This window comes from Tauraco erythrolophus, chromosome 3 (assembly GCF_009769465.1).
Source record: "Tauraco erythrolophus isolate bTauEry1 chromosome 3, bTauEry1.pri, whole genome shotgun sequence".
In the NCBI taxonomy this organism is placed as follows: Eukaryota; Metazoa; Chordata; class Aves; order Musophagiformes; family Musophagidae; genus Tauraco; species Tauraco erythrolophus.
Window position 1 is genome coordinate 2,449,687 of NC_141467.1, and position 21,111 is coordinate 2,470,797.

Sequence of the window (21,111 nt, forward strand, 5' to 3'; positions counted from 1 at the left end):
GTTGCCAAAGTAAGAGTTGTCTGTACTGTTGGCAATAGCTGTGCTTGCTGGTGTTTAATCAAGTACAGGAGCTGTTGATGTGGTATGCTTCGGTTTAATAATCCAACTTTGAATGAGCTTATTATATTTTTAGTTTATAGCTAAAGGGTGAAATTGAGCAGCATCTTTTCAGAATAAATAAAGAATTTTAAAATCCCTTTCAGCTGCTTATTCCCTTCTCTGTATTAATCCTCTCTCTCCTCCTTCCTCCTCTGGAGTTTTACCACCCTTGTGAATAATGAATGAGCCTGAGGATTAAACTGTGTTTCTCCAAAGTGGACTCCTCTGTCTGTGTAAAACAGCTAACCTAGTTTCAGTTCTGTGCAGTGCTGAGAGATTTTTGCTTCTAGTGGAAATAGTGGGGTTTTTTTAATCCTTTGGCATTCCACGTGACTCCTGTAGCATGTCTGACCCTTATTTGCTGCTGAGCAAGTTTCAACCAGCTGCAACTCTTGCAAATCCATTTCATTCATTAATAGCCCTTAAAGGTCGGTGTGGATTCCTGCGTGCTTGGGAGAAACGATCAATATTTTATCACTTTTTCTCGAGATCAATGACAGGAGCGCGCCGCCTACCTTTTGTGTCCTGCTCAGTGGCTTTATAGGCTTCAGCCAACTGGTTTCTGAGCCTTGTTTCTTGACCACGACTTTGCCCGTTGCAGCTGCCCGTTCCCGTTGGTAGGAGCAGCCCAGCCTGGTTTGACTGGCAGGCACACGCTCACTTCTGAATTGCAGGTCCTTTTCTGAAAAGGGGAGGAAGGAAAAGAGAGGTCTGGTTTCTATTGAAAAGGCACAGTCATGCCAGAGTTGGTTACTAAAGGACAAATAGCTGTATTTTTCCGTATTTTCTTGGGAATTGCTCGTGTGAATTCTAGCCCTCAAGATGTCTGCAGTGTGTGTTCTTCCAGTACTGCTGCAATCACCAAACTCTCCTAAAGAAAGGTGAATCCTCTGCCTGCAGAACTTGACTGGCAGGAGTAGGCAGCGCCTGGACCTCAGCAGGTCTTGTTCCCATCCTGGAAAAAGTCCTTTGTGGGACAAAGAACAAGTTCATTTCTGTGCTGCTTCAGTCCTTGCTGCTTGTGGTGAGACTGCAGAAAAGATTGTCAAGGGCTTCTGCTGCTTTGGGGAGTAGGGAAAGGGCACTCAGGAACTACATAGAGATCTGGCTCTCTTGCTGCATACATCAGCAAGCAAGTATTTAACTTTTTAAATTTAATTCACTATTAGCACTGTCTCTCTATAAAATCTAAAAGGCAAATTACTGCTTGGTCTCAGGATTATTTTTTGTGATTGGTGCATCTTTAGTTATCCAAATATTCAGAGAGTGCTTTTTCGTGTTTTGTGGTTGCTTTCAGGCGTGCGGGTTTAAACAAAACACTGTCTGCACCCTGGCCAGTATTTAAAACACTGAAAAATTGGCTGGCTTTTTTACCAATGACTTCAGTCACCTGAAGGGCAGCTATGCTCTCATGGCTTGTTGATGATGAATTCAAAATTCATTTTTATGTGGAATGAATATGGAAATGATGTGGTTTGTTACTGCTCTTACTTGCAGGTACATCCATAGTAATGTTGGAGGTGCTGAGGTCTTGATAAGGGGACAGAGGCATTTCGATGTGCTCATTTTCCTGATGTTTTATTCACACGAATGTGTTCATTGCGAAATGTGATCAGAAGTTTTGTTCATATAGTGCTAGACTTTGGACCTTTCCATCCATTGTTGCAAACTTGTTGCTTTGACCTTTGCTTTGTAACTGTCTTAACTCTTAAAAATAGAGATTTTTATTTGTACTCCTAGACAAAACCTGCAGGATGTTTCTCTGAACTCCCTTATGCAACTTCTCCTTGCAGCCTGAGATTTCTTAACGCCTCTGCCAACAAACTGGAAATGCTTCCTCCGGCCACCCTTTCTGAAGAAACCCACAGCATCTTGCAGGAGTTGTATTTGACCAACAACAACCTCACAGATAAATGCGTGCCCTTGTTAACAGGCCATCCACACCTGAAAATCTTGCACATGGCTTACAACCGCCTACAGAGCTTCCCCGCGAGGTGAGTAACTGGTTTCGCTGCCTTTGGCTCACCACTGGGTGGGCATCACGAAACGTTTCCTCAGCGAGAACCAAATTGCACAGAAACGTGGAGGCACAGGCTGTATTTTGAAGGTGGTGGTCCACTCTTCCACCGCGGAGGGTGGATTCACCTGCCGTGCCCTGTTGCGCGTCGCTACCCTCTCTTGCCTTGCACGGACAAGCAAGTGCTACACCTTAGTTGGTGTGGTTTGATTGAGCTTGAAGTTCTTTTCCACTGGGCTGATTCAGCCACAGTGGAAGCTTTTGAAGCTTTACTGACCACAGTAAGCTTTTGAAGTCAAGGAAGGAGGTCGTCTGTTTTCCCTGGCTTGGCCACTTTGTTCACACCTGGTGGTCTTCTGCTTACAGGAGGTTTGCGAGCATAGCAGTCTGGAAATGTCCTCTGGAAGCGGACTAAGCTCCATTAGGGAAAAATCCTCTCGCTCCAGAAGGAGATTCTGACTTGGCAGCCATTTCTGTACTTTCAATTCACTGTGTTGTAATCGGAAATCTTTCAAGTGTAAGATGTGCTGTAAAGCTGATGGGGTACAACCTTGGAAAAGAGATGCCAATAAATAAAGGAAGAGACATCTCTGTCCTTGTGTGATGTTCTGAGCAGCTGGGCTTCACTGGCACGGGGGAGAGGGAGGGAGATGGATTAGGGGGAAGGGCCGAGTGGGATGCCAGAAGGCGAAGGGGAGAATCTGGGACAAAGTGGGAAACTAGGGTTGAAGGAAAGGGGAAGGAAGGAGGAAGAAGAGTGAAAGTGAGCTGGTGAGCAGGGGGAACGTAAGCCAAATAAGCCACTTGAAAAGTAGCATTAAGAGAACATTGACAGAAGAAGCACACGTTCTGTTCCACAACTGTGTTAGCATCTGGTGTGAGGAGAGGTGACGGGCCCTGCTGTGAACAAGAACCAAAGTCCGCAGTTTTATTTTCTTAAAATAATAAAAACCATTGCTCTTATCACCACTTGAAAATAAAATATGCATGTCTATTAAAAGACAAATTCTCAAACTCTTGTTTTCATAGCAAAATGGCCAAGCTGGAAGAGTTGGAGGAAATTGATATTAGTGGGAACAAACTGAAAGCCATTCCAACGACCATCATGAACTGCAGACGTATGCATACTGTAATTGCTCACTCCAACTGCATCGAAGTCTTCCCAGAAGTCATGCAGCTTGCTGAAATAAAGGTAAGGAATGAACAATTCCATTCTCCCCTCAGGTCTGTAATTGCTACAGGATAGAGTTATTCTTAGAAATTACCGAAATCTGACAGCTGCTTTCTCCTCTGAGGTCATATGCAAAATATTTGCCCCTGTGCTGCCTCAGAGCGGAATGGAAGAAGAGCCTCAAAATCTGATTTTCACGCTCACCATCACCAGATCCCATCTTCTCTGCCAAATAAGTGTTAATTGTCTTCCTGTGACAGTCTGTTATGATACAACTTAAACATTTGGCAAGAGCTATGCGTAATTAACTCTTGCTGCCTTGGCAATTGGTTGATGGTGTAGGAATGGACTTTGTTTAGAGCACATGTTAAAAACCGCTGGAGTTGCAAAATAGAATAGGCCTTGGGGACAGAGATAAATTCCAGGAGTGCAGGACTTGAGTATTTAGGCAAGCTACTTTAATTTTCCTAATTGCAGTCATGTTTTGCACAACCGGAGGAATGGTTAATCCGTGTCTTGTATGCGTTTCCAGAAGTAATTCTGGATTTTTCCTAGCACTTCTTTTTGTGGGACACATTCTTTGCCCGAGCACGCTGAAGAGCACCACTGCTTACCTTTTGTGAGTCGAGTTCCTGCTTCTCGCCTGGCACAGTGCAGAATATTTTGCTCTGTGTGCTGTTTCCGCTGGCCGGAGCTGGGAGACGGTTAATTCCCGGCGTACAAATGTTGTGATACAGCAGAAAATCTGTCCTTCTCTGAGGCTGAGAACTGATTACCTATTCCTGGACTCGAAACAACTTCAGCGTCCTTCGGGCGCTCCGTGAAGTCAAAAGGCTGAGTTCCCAGACTGTCGTGTGTGCCTCAGTGTCTGGGGTCAGGCAAAGCAGCAGGAGCAATAATTCTGTTGGACAGCGAGTGCATGTAAAGATGAGCTTTGTGGTTTTAGCCAGGAAATCTCCAACAAACTTGTGGGTTTTTGAATACTCCTCCCTCTTCGGAACAATGGCCAGAGGAAGCAGAGAGCCATTTAGAATCAATCAGATGCAAAGCTTTTTTTTCTTAGAGGAAGAATTGGGGGGGGGGGGCGAGGTGCTGTGCAGTAAACATTTCAAAAATACGAGGGTGGTGTTAACAGAAAAAAAAAAAGAAAAGAGGATAGTGTAAACACGCTGATAGGGAACAACTTTGATCGTGTGTTCTGGGGAAAGCTGAAAGTTTTATCAAAACGTCAGTATTTAAAGTGCTGCTCTGCCACAGTGCTTAGCAGAAAAACGCTCTCGGAAGATCTATCAGTTTCTTCCCACCGGTTCCCTACAGTTATTTAGTTCTCTTTAGCAGAAGAAAGAGGCATGAACGTCACTAACTGTTTTGGGACTGCAGGGATAGCGTGCATGACTTCATCCGAGAGTGCTCTAGGACTCCACCCGTGCAGAAAGAAAATGCCTGGGTTTGACTTCTGTGAGATGGGTTCCTATAGCTGCCGAACGGGAAGGTTGGGCACAGAGGTTCTCCTGGCCTCTTGGTGGTTTCTCTAGGTCAGGGTTGGTGTTTGTCATTTTGGAGGTCAAGCTTGTGCTGCCTGCCTGTCGTCTGTTGCTTAGCTTAAGCCGAGCTGCTCCGTAGGTACGTGAGAGCGTTCAAAATGTGCCAAAGTAGGTCCAGAATTTATTGCTTGAGTATGGATTTGGTCGTTTGGTGAAACAAACTTGCTTGTGACAAAGCACGAAGTTATATAATCTCATGTCACCTCTGTGATTATAGCATATTTGGTGGTTAATTTTAACTGAGGTGGCATGCAAACGCTCTAAGCTTCTTGGGAGCTCTGTTACCTGAGGTGATGGCAGTTTTGCTTTTGTATTTAATTAGCTAGAGAGAGTGACATGTTATGGTTTTGGAGTCAGTGATACTGGAACAGTTAGTAGCAGCAGTTACTATGCTGTCTGAAATAATTTCAGAAGGAAAGGTAGTATAAATGATGATGCTTTTACACTTGCAGTAACTCCAGGATTTCCAAACACAAGGTCATTTTAGTGATAAAATTGTCTCTAAGCCTTTTTTACACACTACAGTCAAGGCTACAGAAGTTATGTGCTGGCCTCTGTGTTAAAGAGCCTGGTGGATGTCTCTGAGATATCTCACGTAATACATTTTTTATGTTTTTTTATTGTATTTTATGACAGTTATTTATACTGTCAGAGTTAGGTTTATCTGTGCACACTGAAATGTCTTCTGTTCTTTCGCAGTTAAACAGTTGAGTGGTCCTTACTGCTTGAGCAGAGCGTAACGGCCCAGGCTTGCTTTTCCCACCCAGGACCTGGCTTGGCTTTATTGTCCAGCTTTTGTTGACTGATGAGTTGCCTCTCTTTCGTGGTCGTCTTGCTGGGCTACTGCAGTGGGGATCATATAGAGGTTTCTTGTCACAGTTTTTGGTCAAGCTTATCTTTCACAGGAGCATTAACTCGGGACCTGAAAGAAGTGAAGATTTAGTAGTAGCATCTTAAAGATGAAACTCTGAATCTTTGGTAGTTTTTCTCCTAGTTAAATAGGTTAGCATCAGTCTGACTGCCTTCAGTCACAACTGGATTTAAGTCCAGTCCCTTTCAGCCTTGAACAGAACAGTCACAAAGCTGTAAATGCAGGGTAAGAAAATGCTGAATATTAAACTCTGTCTTCCAGCTGCAAAATCCTGTGTGCAGTTGCAGGAGTTGTTCTTTCAGTGCCATGTGGACGGGGCTAAACCAGCTTGCGTTAAAAAAAGCGCACGAGGCAGTATGGATCAGTTGGGAAATACGCTTTACTGCCGGCCTGGGGTGTAGAATAAGGACTAAATTTAACATAGATATGCAGAAAGTCTCTCTTAGCTTTTTCTTCTAACAATGAGGAAAGAGGAGGGCCACAAAGATGATCCGAGGGCTGGAGCACCTCTGCTCTGGAGACAGGCTGAGCGAGTTGGGGCTGTTCAGCCTGGAGAAGAGAAGGCTCCAGGGTGATCTTATAGCAGCCTTCCAGTACCTAAAGGGGCTACAGGAAAGCTGGAGAGGGACTTTTTACAAGGGCCTGTAGTGATAGGACAAGGGGCAATGGATTTCAACTGAAAGAGGGCAGATTTCTATCAGATCTAAGGAAGAAATTCTTCACTCTGAGGGTGGTGAGGCACTGTAACAGATTGCCTAGAGAAGCTGTGGCTGCCCCATCCCTGGAAGTGTTCAAGGCCAGGCTGGATGAGGCTTTGGGCAACCTGGTGTAGTGGAGGGTGTCCCTGCCCATGGCAGGGGGGTTGGAACTAGATGATCTTTGAGGTCCCTTCCAACCCAAACCATTCTATGATTCTATAATGCAAATAAAATGTAAGAAATCCTAGTCTGATAAATAAGCTATCTTCACTAGTGCTTAGGGACCAAGGGATCTGCTGTAGAATGTTGCTACCTTTGGCATATTGAACGCTTAAAGAGAACAATGAAATTACTTTACCAATTTTTGTACTTGTTATTCCTGCATGCTCTTCCATCAAATTCGTAATGGCATTGAGGTGTTGAACACAGCAAGACCTGCTGGCAGCTTCTTTAATCTGCAAAGTAATTGCTGGCTCTCTGGAAGCAGCCCCAAGGAGTTGCGCGGAGGAAAAAAGCTCGCTGGAATAACTCTTCTGTTAAGCTGTCTGCTGTTTTGTTTGCGTGACAGATTTCGACTCTGATTTCCTTATCAGGCTTAGATAACGTCAGCAGTTTGCTTTTCATAGATAATAAGGCCTCCATATTAGACAACTTCAGGATTCGAGATTTGGGTCAGAAATTCGTTATTTCCATTACGTGCATCTATTAAAGTGTTAGGAGATTTTTCTTTTCCAGGCTTTACTAGGTTATCTTATGCCTTCTTTCAGCTCAGGACCCAATCTCTTTGAATATACCTACAGAAATGAAAATGTCTCACCTGTATAAAAGCCACATAATGGCCTCCCCTCAATGCTTTCATTTTTCTGTTTTATTCAAGTTTTTAAAGTTTTTCTCTTTTTGCAGGTTGAAAGTAGAAAAAGGTCTTTCTAAAGGATGTGGATAGTTCTTCTATCCTCTGTTAAATACCAGCCTGCTCTGTCCTCTCAGAATTTTTTATTTTTTTCCAATTTTTGGTGCATGCTACACTGGTAGTTCTGTAATAGGGTTTGGAGTGCTGGTTTTTATATAAAACGCCGTATTTTTCCCCATGTATTGACTTTCATGTGGATATGCAGCTTTAAACAATGTTTATTTGGGGATTTTGTCTTTCTAGTGCACTTGTTCTAGCTAATTTGTGCTTAGCTGTTGGATAGCCAGCAAGTGTCTCTGCTGTTTTGTGTCATATTTTTTCTGAAACATTTAAGCTTTAATTTTTTTCACGCATTTTATCGACTTGATATTTAAATACGAATCCATCTAAGGCAACACAAATTAAAACCGTGTTTAAAACTGCTCCAGTATTTTCTTTCCTTTCCCCCTCTCCTCCTCCTGCCCTCCACATGTATTCATAACCCTGCTTATTTTAATATCCCTCAGTAAATATTGAATTCCTGAAAGCCTGCTCATGCTCACGCTGGTTTAAACTGACTTCAGAGGAGGTTTGTTATGCCAGTGGCTGAGAAGCCCCAACTGTATTTATCTCCATTTCCATTATCTGTTAAAAGACCGTTTTCATCAGAAACATTTTTTTTTCTTAAATACTTGAAAATACACTGACCCTTTTTGTCTCTGTGAGGAGCAGACAAAACTTAGTAGTTTTGTATCAAGATGACACCTGACCAGAGATGGAAATGGAGGGGATGTATTTCTAGGTGTCCCAGCCATCTGGTAAGATGGTTAAATGCCAGATGAATTTATTTTCTAAGAACCACGTACTTAAATGAATGGTTGTAGGTTTTGGTTGCAGCCTTCATTGTCCATGGAACATGCGTTGCTACGTTTAATCAAAACTTGTCTGAACTTGATGACAGCTGAATTCTCTTGCTGATTTGGCCACTTCCCTTTTGCAGTGCGTGGACCTGAGCTGCAATGAACTGAGCGAAGTCACGTTGCCTGAAAACCTGCCTCCAAAACTGCAAGAGCTGGACCTGACTGGAAATCCCAGATTAGCCTTGGATCACAAAACCCTGGAGCTGCTGAAGTAAGTTACCTTGCAGCACGGGGAGAGGGCAGAACAACCCCCAGATAGAATGTGACAAAACCACAGGACACTCAAGTGCAAGTCTCTTGAGGAGTGTGGCTCCCTGTTGTCAGTGGATCGGGAAGCAACAGGTTATGTGCATAGGTCAGAAATTGATGCTTCGTTAAAGACGATGACTTTACCCTCCTCAGTGCCATTGCTTTCAGCTGTAACTCCTGAAGGGATCTGCTGGTCTGGTATAACCACTGTTGGGCCAGTTTGGTCTCCTGTTTACTTCTGATGCTAGATTCAACCAAAATACTAATTTTATTCCACTGTTGAGACACCAGTAGCTGCTTACTATGTTTTTTCGCTCACACTCATCTGCTTGGGTCTGTCTTCACCATTGTGCTGCTTGTTACCTCTTCACATACTATTTGTTGCTACCCATCATAGAATCACAGAATGGTTTGGGTTGGAAGGGACCTCAAAGATCATCTAGTTCCAGCCCCCCTGCCATGGGCAGGGAAACTCTCCATATCTCTCCACTCTTGTCCTAGAAAGATACTTTTCTTTTTTTGTATTTAAACCTCTCCTGAAGGCTCGTGTGTCTCTGCTTGCAGCAAAGCTAGTTCCCTTGCTTTGGGACCCTCTGTTTCCTTCCTGTCTACCTGTTTGTTTCCTGCCCTGGGACTTAAGTGTCATCCATAACTGAAATCCACCCAGTGCCTTGTGCCTCCTCCTGTGATGTGTTGGGAAACTGTTGCGCTAAACCAGATCATCTGTGGGCAGCGGTGCTGCCTTGAGCTTTTCTTGTGTCCTGAAGGGAACTGCACCAGCTCCAACTTTCCTTCTAAGTCTCTTTGATCCTTAAATATTGAACGGTTCTAAGAAGAGTTGATGTACCTTTTAAGGGTTGAGCAGTTGCTTTGTGTTGTTGGCTTTTAAACGGTTAAGATCAGACACTGGAGTAGTGACCCTCATCTGTCGTGCAAGTAAAGGAAACCTACAGTGAGAGTTTGCTTTTGGCTTGAATCAGCGGATTTTATCAAATTTAAAGAAAAACTTGAATAATGATGCGATTTCACAGATTAAAAACAAGAGTCCATGTTCTGCAGCAGACAGTGGAGAAAAAAAAAAAGGGGGACATTCCTCCATTTTAAGAGCAACTTTATTGTATACAGGAAACCTTCCTGAAGATGCGGTGTGTAATGTTGCTCTGGTTCATAGGGAAAAAAAAAACATATATTACAAAGCTAATTGAATTGTGTCGCAACTTAAAGATCATTTTTTCTTGTGGGCAAGCCAGTCTCTTGTCACTTCAGTATTCAGGCATCGTGCCCTATAGCAGTATTGTACAAATTTAAGTCCTAAGTAGTAGAAGAGTAACGTGGCCCAGTTACATGGTATATTTTCACTGGCATATGCATTGTCTTTAATTCATAGAAAACTTTTTTCCTTTACTTATTTGTTTTTTTAATAAATTATTCTTGAGACCTTGGGTCTGTTCTCTTCCCTAATATTCCATTAGCTACAGTCAGGTGTTTCGGGCCTCCTGAGGGGCTTCTCAGTGTCTGTACCCATATACTACGCTCACTTCTATGGTATAGTGTTATAATTGACTGTGAGGGAGGAGGTGCTCCTTTCACTTATTTTTTTGTGGCAGGCACAAAAATACTTGTGCACTTGGTACTTTTATATCTTCCTTCTGCGTGTGAAAGGCAGCTCTCCATCTGTGCCCTGGCAGGATTCAAACAAGTAGTAGGTTAATACGTATTCTCAGTGCTGGTGAGAAGAAGAGTCCTGTCATGCATTCTTGCTTTTTTTAATATGTATGGAGATCTTAAAGGAGGCTTGCTTGCATGCTTAGGAGGATGTTGCTGAGTGATTTATTTATTGGATGTAAGAATTTTCAGTAGCAATTAAAAGGAAAAAAAGAAAAAAAAGAAAAAGGTGCTGCTACTCTGATTTTTAGGAAAGAGCATCTGGTTCAATTGTAACAGCCGTTTTAAATTAGGGGGCAAGACAAACTGTGCTGTCCGAAAGCCTTAGCCCGTATTTCCTGCATAGGATGTGCTGCTGGATATCGTTCCTGTCCAGGCACATGGTCTATTTGTAGTGATGCCGCTGAGGAAGCTGAAAGCAATGCGTTGAGGTAGCTTTTTTCACCACTGCTGGGAAGCTTGAGACAACTCTGGGTCCTTGACCTGCCCAGGAACCAGGGGTCAGTCACCCCAGCTGAAAAAGAAACAGAAAAACCTTTTTGATTGAAGTTTCCCTGCCCTGAAGGGTAAGTGCCTTGTAGGAGAAGTCTGCAAAGAAAGCGTGTTTGCTCGTGTGTGCAGCGTTTTGCAGGTGCAGCGAGAATTAAAATCTCTGCTACTTTAGAAGAGATCCAGGTTTGCAGTTTGATTTGAGGTCAGATAATCTTTCCTAGTGCTCGTGGCGAGATGTTTGCCTCTTGTTTGTCACACAGAGGGCTGCGAAACCACGGGCTGAGAACAGCAGTGGTTCTAAGATTATTTCTGTAATTTGTTTGCTTTTAATCTGCCCTCGCTGATGTACGTCCTGACTATTAGCATAGAAAGAAATCGAACTGGATGTGACAGTACTTCAGGTCATTCGAGGAAGGCTGTGCAATGCTGAAAAGACTTTTCTGTGTGTTCAGGTCAGGTGGGGGTTTGGACAGAGGAAAACGAAGGCTCGGAGTGAACGGTTAGACCTTTCTGCTTATGTCCTTTTATGATTCATTTGGTTCATGAAAGGTTCGGGTGCCTTTGAAGTGTCTGCACTTATAGGGAGCTCGCTTTCCCTGCCTTTGGAAGAGAGCCGTAGGGAGCAGGGGGGAGGTCATCTCTCCCCGGCGAAGCAGGGCTGCGAGGAGAAGGGTATAAACAGAGAGGGCTGTGCCCTTTTCAAGTCTTTACTACGCTGCGTGAGATATTTGAAATTCAGGCTAAAGGCCATGTTGGTAGTAAATTGGAGGGTAGAGGATCAAGGGCCTGAGTGAAAATTGGACTGCACAACTGGAGAAGGCAGAAGTCCTGCTGCCTGGTTGGTGCAGGACCAGGTCGGAGCGAATTTCTGTTTTGTGGGCGTTTTCATGGACGGCCGTCAACTGCACGTTGCTGTTTCTAAACAGTTTTTTTTCTAATTTTTTTTTTTTTTTTTTTCATTTAGGGAATGGTGTAGGTCATAACAGGAGGTTTCATTTGAATATAACAAAGGAGCCCAGAGACTTGTTAAAATGGATGGGAGAGATGTAGAAGTTCAAAAAAAAAATGATCACTCCTCTGTATTGGCTTTCATCAAGCTAGTGACAAATTTGCCTTGTATTCCTACTGGGCTAGGTTTGAAACAAATAGCTCAGGGGTGAGGGCAGGGAAAGAAAAGCCAACTAAGCAAAACAGTGCAGCTGACACCCTCAGAGAGGCTCAGTTATTTACTACTTTTTTTTGTTCTTCCTGTACAGACACATAAAAGTAACCAGTTCGGATGTCCCGCTTCATTTTCTTCTATTAAATGTATTACTAAGAACTGAGGGGGGGGGGGGAAGGAAAAAAAAAAAAGGTGGTTTCTTCATGTTTTAAGCTGGTTGTGTCAGCACCTCAATCCATCTCATCTTTCCCCTTCCCTTTCTCCTCGCAGCAATATCCGTTGCTTCAAGATCGACCAGCCCTCGGCCGGTGATGCTTCGGGAGCGCCGGCGGTGTGGAGCCACGGTTTCACGGAAGCGTCGGGCGTTAAGAACAAGTACGACCTGGCGTGGGTTTTATTAGACGAGCGTTCCAGCAGCAGAGTGTGCCTCTATGCTGACACAAAGAAATCCTTTTTCCAGTGGAAGTTTTGGGGACGTTTTGGGCCTCACAAAGGCAGAGGCCATGCCACGGCTCTATATTTGTATACTGGGCCCCTGCCTGGCTCTCCACTTTGGTCTTTGTTAGGGAAGTTGCTAAGATACAAGAGTAACCGACACATTTTGTCTATGCGAGACTCCGGTGCTCGAAAAAGATCTGAGTGTTTAGAAGCATTTTCCTCTTTGCAAAGCTTCTTTATCTTCAACCAAAGGGTGTTTACTAAGCAAATCAGAGATACTAAAGGAAGAGGCAGAATGGCCAAAACTCTGAATATTCATAGTGTGAGGAGCTCCTGTGACTAAGGCAGCACTTGACAAATAACGTACCAAGAGTCTGCTAGTCTCTGTGGTGCTGGCAATGTGATGAATCTTTCTTTGTTCCTTAAATACCTTTTTAGAAACCTTCTGCTACCTAGGTTTCCGTAGCAAGTGCCAGCAAGCCTTTACTTACTGTCAACTGATGTAACGCACAGCTTGGTCATTGGCATATAAAATTGCAAGGATGGCTTTTGGAGGAGCAAGTGCAGTTTAAACCAATGTTGCTTCAGAGATACTTTTCCCCCTATTTCTACAAGTAAGGGACTTGTTCACATGCTGAAAAGGAGGAAGAATCCTTAGGGTTTGGCTTCAACTCTCCACATCTTACCACTATTGACGGGCCTGACTCTTCTCCACAGCTCAGAAAGCAGTCCTGAAATTATAGAATCGTGGAATGTTTTGGGTTGGAAGGGACCTTAAAGATCTATTTCCAGCCCCCCTGCCATGGGCATGGACACCTTCCACTACACCAGGTTGCTCAAAGCCTCATCCAACCTGGCCTTGAACACTTCCAGGGATGGGGCAGCCACAGCTTCTCTGGGCATCCTGTTCCAGTGCCTCACCACCCTCAGGGTGAAGAAAACACTTGTGAACAGAGGTGGTTAAAACTAGCTTTCAGACCAGGCTGCATCTCTCTGGTCAGAATGACAAGATGAGAAACTAGTAGTAGGCAACAACCTTGATGTTCTCCTGCTTTGTTTTTCACTAGGCTGTGTGTGGCAGCACTTTCGGCCAATAACTTCTGCGACAACCGGGAGGCACTTTATGGTGTTTTTGATGGTGACCGCAACGTGGAAGTGCCGTATCTGCTGCAGTGCACAATGAGTGACATCTTGGCAGAAGAGTTGCAGAAAACTAAAAATGAGGAGGAATACATGATCAACACTTTCATCGTTATGCAGAGGTGAGTCTTGGATCTGAAGCCTCTTTTACCTTGTGTATGCTCACTGGACAGTTTGTTCACTTTCTGGTCAGACACCTGCTCATTTCTTCCTTCCAAAAAATGAGAGAAAGGGGGGAAAAAAAGCCTTGGTATCTGGCTACAGTGTTTTCTTTTATGACTTGTTTTGTTAATATTACCCTCTGTTCTTTTCAGATATGGGGAGAAAAACCCCAACACCTCCCCACCCAAACAAAAAAAACCCACCCCGCCTGCAGAGTTACTAAATGCTCATTACTAAGTGGTGGGTGGAGGTTTACCCCTTTTTCTGGTATCTTCTTGAAGTCTTATGATTCACAGTTGACCGTAACCAAATCAGTGGTATGAATCTCTTAATCATCTTATAAACTTCCTTCTTACTACTGGCTGCAAAGCCTGGGCTGATCCTTTCATTTCTGTGTACCAATTCAGGTTATTTAAGGCTACACAAATATTTCAAACATGAAGTCTGAACTCCTTAGAAATGCCCATCTCCTGTCATCTCTTTGGGCAGGACCCGTCCAAAGAGATTGTGACACCATAGCTGTGAGTGCAACAGTAGTGTTGTGTAGTGGTTTGGAAACCTGCGTGCATGCCGTTCTTGATGGAAGAAGAAATTGTGCCTGGGGAGGCACGGAGCAAAGGAGGAGTATGGAGGGAATTGACCAAAGGAGAATGAGGAGGTCAGGGAAAGAAAGGAGAAAGCAAATAAGCAGCTTAGAGGCTGAGGAAATGGATCAAGTTGAAAGTAGCATTGCTTATCGTTCAATTGCTGCACGCTTGGACAGGAAAAATACTCGAGTTCTGATAATTGGGAAAGATGCAGAAGCAGTAGGGTGGTATTGAACCTTACAAACACGAGAGAAAATCCTTCCTTCCCATAATTGCTTAAACAGTGCCTCAGACTGGTAGCTGAGAAGGTGGTTGCCATATACTTAAAATATTCAAAAATAATAACAAATTTGAGTATCGAAAGTACTTATTAAGTGGTTTTGTTTACTAATGCAATTTCACGGGAATGTGGCATTCCTACAAAAAATGCCTTTTTTTTTTTTTTTTGGTCTCAAGTGAAAATAAGCTAACCACTTCTTTAGACAACCAGAAATAGTATTCATTCCAGTCGCGTTTAAGCATTCATTGAGGATTCTTACAGATGATGTGCAACACTCCTGAAGTGTATTTTTAAAACATAAAATAAAAAAGCACATTGAAGCTTGGTTACAAATTTAGTTGTGCCTTCCGTCCCCAGGATTTTGAATCAAAAGTTCTTGCCAGCTATACCTAGCCTTAATATAAATTTTAGTAACCTCCGTATTTAGCTTCCTAATTACTGTAATTCCTAATTACTATGGGAGAAAGCCCTGATAAACAAGATACTGGGAAGGATGGATGGTTTTTCACAGTCTAGTAGCGAAATGAATTTACATTCTAATGACGGGATTCTGAAAACTTCAGTTTTATCGACAGATTTTTACTTTTTTTTTTTTTTTTTTTTTACTATGACTCCTGCTAAAACAGCAGTCTTAAATGTTTCTAAGAACCTAGTGAACAGGTTAGTAACTGACAGGATAAATGAAGTGTGCCTTCTTACAGTGGAGCTAAGAGCCACCGTGCTTTTTTGGTCATCATTTGATACTTTAAGAGCATTATTCTGAAGACATCTCAAAACAGTGAATGTCCGCCTTCTGTTTTTGCTCAAAAATAGAGTTTTTACAGTTAGAATTATTATTTTTGTAATAAAATCTGTAGCTTCAGAAGCCAAAGAACCAGCTGGATAATATGAACTGCCTTTTTAAGCTCTACCTGTACTCATTTAATGGTCCTCAATACTTTTTTAACCCTCTCTGTTACCCTCCATCTGACCTTTAAAACAAATATCTTTAAGATGCAGAGGAAGAGAAACAACCGTGCAGCTCTTAAAAGTGCAAAAAAAATTTTTTTGTTCTAAAATTGAGCAGATTTTAGTATCTTCATATGTGTAAATAACACACTGCCTGAGAGTTGCACATGATTTCTCTGCAGTGCTGTCGCAGTGTCACAGTCTTCAGTGGAGACTTTTGTTTCTGTCCCAGGGATCCAACAGAGCCAATGCCCTGTGCTTGCAGAACAGCGGCTGTTTCTCCGTAGTACTCGTAACACTTGTTTTCCAATTAAAGAACAATCATTGTTTTGTTTAAATTCCAGGAAACTTGGAACAGCTGGGCAAAAACTCGGAGGCTCCGCTGTCCTTTGCCATATAAAACATGATCCCATGGACCCTGGTGGATGCTTCACACTAACCTCAGCAAACGTGGGGAAGTGCCAAACCGTTCTCTGCCGGAATGGGAAACCTCTACCTTTGTCCAGGTGTTACGTGATGAGTTGTGAAGAAGAGCTGAAGAGGATTAAGCAGCATAAGGCCATTATCACAGAGGTTAGAGAACAATTTGGGACTGTTGCAACTTGCAGCTTCCTTTGGAGGGTGTTTGCACAGCAATGCATGAAATTGCATGTCGATGTTGGTAACCTATAAGAGGTGGTGTTAATGGCATGGGTTCCTGAGTTGCACTTTTCCTTTCAAGGTGGTTCATATCATGCAATCAAGCTGCTTTTCCATCCTATTGCTGTGCTGGATTTTGGTTAGCTTCAGAGAGAGAGCAACTGTGAGCATGTTGCATTGAAATAGGAAAGCAGCCAGCCTCCTCCTAATGGGGAGGGGATTTGCTGTGTTGGAGCTGTCATGAAGAGCCTCTGCAATTGAAGAGGATGAGAGGGCAGAGCACTTGGAGCAATGCTGTCCTTCCCTTAGGAGACTCCTTGCTCCTGGCAGGCTGACTTTGCTGCCTGAGCTCCTGCGTTCCAGAGCTGCCCTTTGACAGGTGGCTCTCAGAGTGCTCTTGCCCAAAAGGAAAACCCATCCTGTGCTCAGCTGAACCATGGGAGAGGAGAAAACTATTTGTTCCCTTTGTACAAGCTTGAAGCCACCGCTGTCAGCTTTGCTTTGCCTTCTGTGACACGTGCATAGGAATAGATAGACTGAATCCTCCTGATGGTGGGGGAGAGGGCGGAAAGCCCACTGCTGTTGTACTCCTGTGAGCAGGGGGGTGTCAGAGTGGGGGTGTGTGAATCAGCCACGTGCCTGTCGACCTTGCCAGTGAAAGGTGACGACTGGGATCTCAAACGTGACGAGCTGGGAGTCACTCCAACATAGTGTGCCTCACCAAGGCACGCTCGTTGTGTTGTTCCATAGAGGAAGAGGGAAATTTCTGCACTGAACCTGAAGATGACTCACTGATTTCATGCACGTTGATGGCTTATCACTGCTGTCAGCCTTCTAATGGGGAAGTTAACAAGCCAACAAGGTTTTTTTTTTTCTTCTGAGTGGTTTTAAAGGGGAAGCTTTTTTTAGTCTTGGTTCACTTTTCTGTTGTTATCTACTTTGTGATAACCACTGTAGTCATCAGCTGGACCAAATGAGTGTAAATCCTCACCTTTGTTCTTCTCAAACACGCAATTAGCAGGGTGCAGCTATCCCCAGCAGGCTGACAGATAGCCAGGCTTGCTGTTTCAGACACTTGCTCTGCTTATTCTGGCAGCTTAGATTCTAACCAGAACAGGATCCGGGGATTTGGACACGCATGAGATTTACTTCCCAAATACGTCCATTTTTACCGATGTTTTCCCTTCAGATATTATTCCTCTTCCCCTTGGAAATGTCATGTCTAAGTGGAAACGTAGTAAGTAATTGGGGCATGCAAAACGTTTCACTACAACTCAGCTGACTGAGAAATGCAGACTTGCTCTCCGCTGCATTTGACTCGCACGCTTCATTTAAAGTCTTTTTTTTTTTTTTTAAAAAAGAACTTTTGTTCCGAAGCAATGAGCCAAGATGAAACCTACGATTGCTACAGCTGCAAGAAGAAGAGTCCAACTGAACGACCTGCCCCTATATCAAATGGAGCTGTGTGTGGCTTTGTCCTGTACAGAGCCAGATACCGTGGGTGGAGGAGGGATAAGCCTGACTCACTGGTAGAACATTAGTCCAGTTGGCTCTCGCAGCTGCAGGAGCAGAATAGATGGCTCTTTGTTGCAGACTTCTGCGTTGTTGGTCTGCGCATAGGTGATGCTGATGACAGCTCGGTAGGGTGTAGGGGGCGTAGCGCAGGATTGCAAACCAGCCGTTGCTGTGCTCTGATCCCAGCTCTGTCACCTCCTTGCGTGTCACTGTGCTTTTCCGTCTTCTTGCCTGTAATGGCAGTGTTTGGGGGTGCTGCGAAAACAGCCGTCAGCAAAACGCGAGGAGATGTGGGCGCTGTGTGTCCTTGTCTGCTTACTTTCCAATTTCCTGTCCTTTCTAATTTTAGGATGGCAAAGTGAACGGTGTGACGGATTCGACGAGAATCTTGGGGTACACCTTCCTTCACCCAAGTGTCGTGCCTCGTCCTCACGTCCAGTCCATCACCTTAACTCCACAAGATGAGTTCTTCATTCTGGGGAGCAAGGGGCTGTGGGACAGCCTCTCGATGGATGAAGCAGTGGAGGCAGTCAGAAACGTGCCTGACGCCCTGGCAGCCGCCAAGAAGCTTTGCACTTTGGCCCAGAGTTACGGCTGCAACGACAGTATCAGCGCCGTCGTGGTTCAGCTCAACGTGACGGAGGACAGCTTCTGCTGCTGCGAACTTAATGGGGTCCCACCCCCCAGCCCAGGCATCTTCCCCCAGTCTGTCAACGTGGTCATCAAGGACAGGCCAACAGACGCCCTTGGGATGCCGTCTTCGAGCAGCGGCATGGCTTCGGAGATCAGCAGCGAGATCTCCACCTCCGAAATGAGCAGTGAGGTGGGGTCCACGGCCTCCGACGAGCCTCCCCAGGTAGCCATGAATGAGAACAGCCCAGCCTACCCGGGGGAGCAGCGCTGCATGCTGCACCCCGTCTGCCTGTCCAATTCTTTCCAGCGGCAGCTTTCCAGCGCCACCTTCTCCAGCGCCTTCTCCGACAACGGCCTTGACAGCGACGACGAGGAGCCTATCGAAGGGGTGTTCACCAACGGCAGCCGCGTGGAAGTGGAGGTGGACATCCACTGCAGCCGAGCGAAGGAGAAGCAGCTTCTCCAAGTGCCGGTGGAAGCCAGCGACGAAGGTATCGTCATCAGTGCCAATGAAGACGAGCCCGGCCTTCCCAGGAAAGCTGAATATTCTGCCACGGGCACAATTGGGCGCCGGCGGGGCAACGGTTCCGTGGCTCCGCAAGAGAGGAGCCATAACTTAATTGAAGTTGCGACGGATGCGCCGCTCAGAAAAACGGGGGGCTACTTTGCTGCTCCAGCTCAGCCCGACCCCGACGACCAGTTCATCATCCCACCGGAGCTTGAAGAAGAAGTCAAGGAGATTATGAAGCAGCACCAGGAACAACAGCAGCAGCAGCAACAGCAGCAGCCGCGGCAGTACCCCATGGACCACCTGGCAGACTATTACGACACACCACTATGACCCACTCTACTTACTGCTCAGAAACAAACAAGGAGACTTGAGTGCGGGACCCAGTGGGCCCACATTACAGCAGGGGTTTTCCTTATCCTTTTCCTTTATATACTTCCTTTTCCTTATCCTGCCACTACAGATAACTGCAGCTTTTCAGTTTGTTAGGTTTAATATTCATTGACTTTCTTCTAGAGACGCTTGACTGGTAAAGTTTAAAATAGTTAACCTTCCCTTAACATATCAAGTGTAAAAACAAAACAAAAAAAATAATAAAAAGGTTTAATATATTGCTGAGAAACAGATGATGATGTAATATTTTTTAAAATGGCTTGTTTGTTTTGTTTGAAAAGCAGGGCAGTAGCCAGTGCTAAATGATTTAAGTAATATTGTAATACTGTATTTCTTTGAGAGAAAAGGCTTTTTTTGGTCTTGAAAATGATAGACATTTGTAGAATATGGAGACTAACTCCTAGGAGTTGCTTTACTCTTTCAGGTGACTTAAGTCACTGAGATTCACTAATTTTCTCTGAGAGAACAGTTGATTGGGAAATTCCTGTAAATAGCTCAGTGTTGTATAGTGACGCTTCCATGTTTTGTAGCCTTGGCATTAAGGACACAACCGGAAAAACTGACCTTTTTTTCTGAAGTGACTCTTTGGGCCACGGTCGGTGAGCGTAACGGACTGAGTGGCTGTGTACCAGTTAGCTAGAGCCCAGATGGTGTAGACCATTTAAAGAAACTCACTTTTTTCCTCTGATCTCTTTCTTTCCTTACTTTTACAGACACGTTTTGTTTGTGTTCCTTACTGCTGCCACAACCAGCATGATTGTATAGAGCTCATTTGCTGTAGAACATTTACATACCAAGAGTTATATTAAAGCTGAATGCACAAATGAACATGTCATAATTTTTGTTATAATAAATATGAAATTTACGCCTGATGTCTGCTTTTATGTCGGAGTAGCAGCTTTCAAACATCGCTCGCTGTGGTTCACCAGCGTGCCGCTCGCTTTAAACCGAGAAGTGCTGAAACTTTTGCAGCTCGGTCACGTTTTTCCACTAACTGCAGGAACTCACATGTACTTTTAGAATTTAAAGGCCGTGCAAAACGGCCTTTGAAAGAGATGGAACATCTCTCTCAGGAACTGACGTTTCTTTTTTTCTTTCTCAGTACTAATCCAGCGCTATTGATGTGCCCTTTGCCGCGGTATCGACAATGCCGGAGGACTGAAGAGGAGCGGTGCTCTGGCCCACTGGGACCAAGTAACTGAAGAGAGAAATGATGAGGGGATAACACAGCTGAGAAAAGGGAGAAAGAAAGCATTGGATGTGGAGAGAAGAGGGAAAATACAAGGAGGGAGGTGGAAAAGTGAACTCAAAGCTACCTACATAAACTCAGATTTGCTCGAATAATGAACGTGAGTTCAATGGCAGTTTGACTTTGGCAGCAAAAGGGTGGTTTCTTGTGATTCCTGTGGGAAAGGAGCAACACCCTTTTGCAGTATTGCTTCCAAAGAACTGCTCCATTTTACTTGTCTCTCTTTAAAAAGCTGAATTAGTGTGTGATCATGACAGCACCTTGCTCCTGCTTGACATTTGGTCTGTGTTTTGGGAGAGGACTGTGGTAAGAGGCCGTTGTCTTTATTCTGTTCTAGGGTCGTGGTTTAACCCCACGACCCTAGAACTCAGCCCCACGCAGCCGCCCGCTCGCTCCCGCTGCTGGGATGGGGGAGAGAATCGGAACAGTAAAAGACAAAACTCGTGGGTCAAGATAAAACCAGTTCAGTAGGGAAAGCAAAAGCTGCGTGCACAAGCAAAGCAGAACAAGGAATTCCTTCACCACTTCCCATGGGCAGGCAGGTGTTCAGCCATCTCCAGGACAGCAGGGCTCCATCACATGTAACAGTGACTTGGGAAGACAAATACCATTGCTCCAAATGTCCCCCCCTTCCCTCTTCTTCCCCCAGCTTTATATGCCAAGCATGATGTCACACGGTGTGGAATATCCCTTTGCTCAACTCTTAAGTGGTCTTTGGTAAACAGTTTGTATGCTTCAATTTTTTTGAATGATTCATTTTCCTTGATGTCCTTGGAAAGTGTTGTCTTTTTTTTTTCTTCTCTGCAGATGTTGCTTGAGGCTGAAGGTGGTAGCTAGCAAGG

General features: G+C 44.4%; 1 protein-coding gene across 1 annotated transcript in view; it reads left to right on the forward strand.

Annotated features, from left to right (window-relative positions):
- Positions 1 to 18,983, forward strand: part of PHLPP1 (PH domain and leucine rich repeat protein phosphatase 1) — a 146,386-nt gene extending 127,403 nt beyond the window's left edge. The window contains exons 11-17 of the mRNA XM_086608960.1: positions 1,893 to 2,093; positions 3,146 to 3,308; positions 8,290 to 8,420; positions 12,048 to 12,152; positions 13,283 to 13,477; positions 15,677 to 15,905; positions 17,836 to 18,983. Coding sequence (XP_086465086.1) covers positions 1,893 to 2,093; positions 3,146 to 3,308; positions 8,290 to 8,420; positions 12,048 to 12,152; positions 13,283 to 13,477; positions 15,677 to 15,905; positions 17,836 to 18,960 — 2,149 coding nt within the window. The 3' untranslated portion in view covers positions 18,961 to 18,983. The remainder of the gene's footprint in view (positions 1 to 1,892; positions 2,094 to 3,145; positions 3,309 to 8,289; positions 8,421 to 12,047; positions 12,153 to 13,282; positions 13,478 to 15,676; positions 15,906 to 17,835) is intronic.
- Positions 18,984 to 21,111: the final 2,128 nt, after the last annotated feature.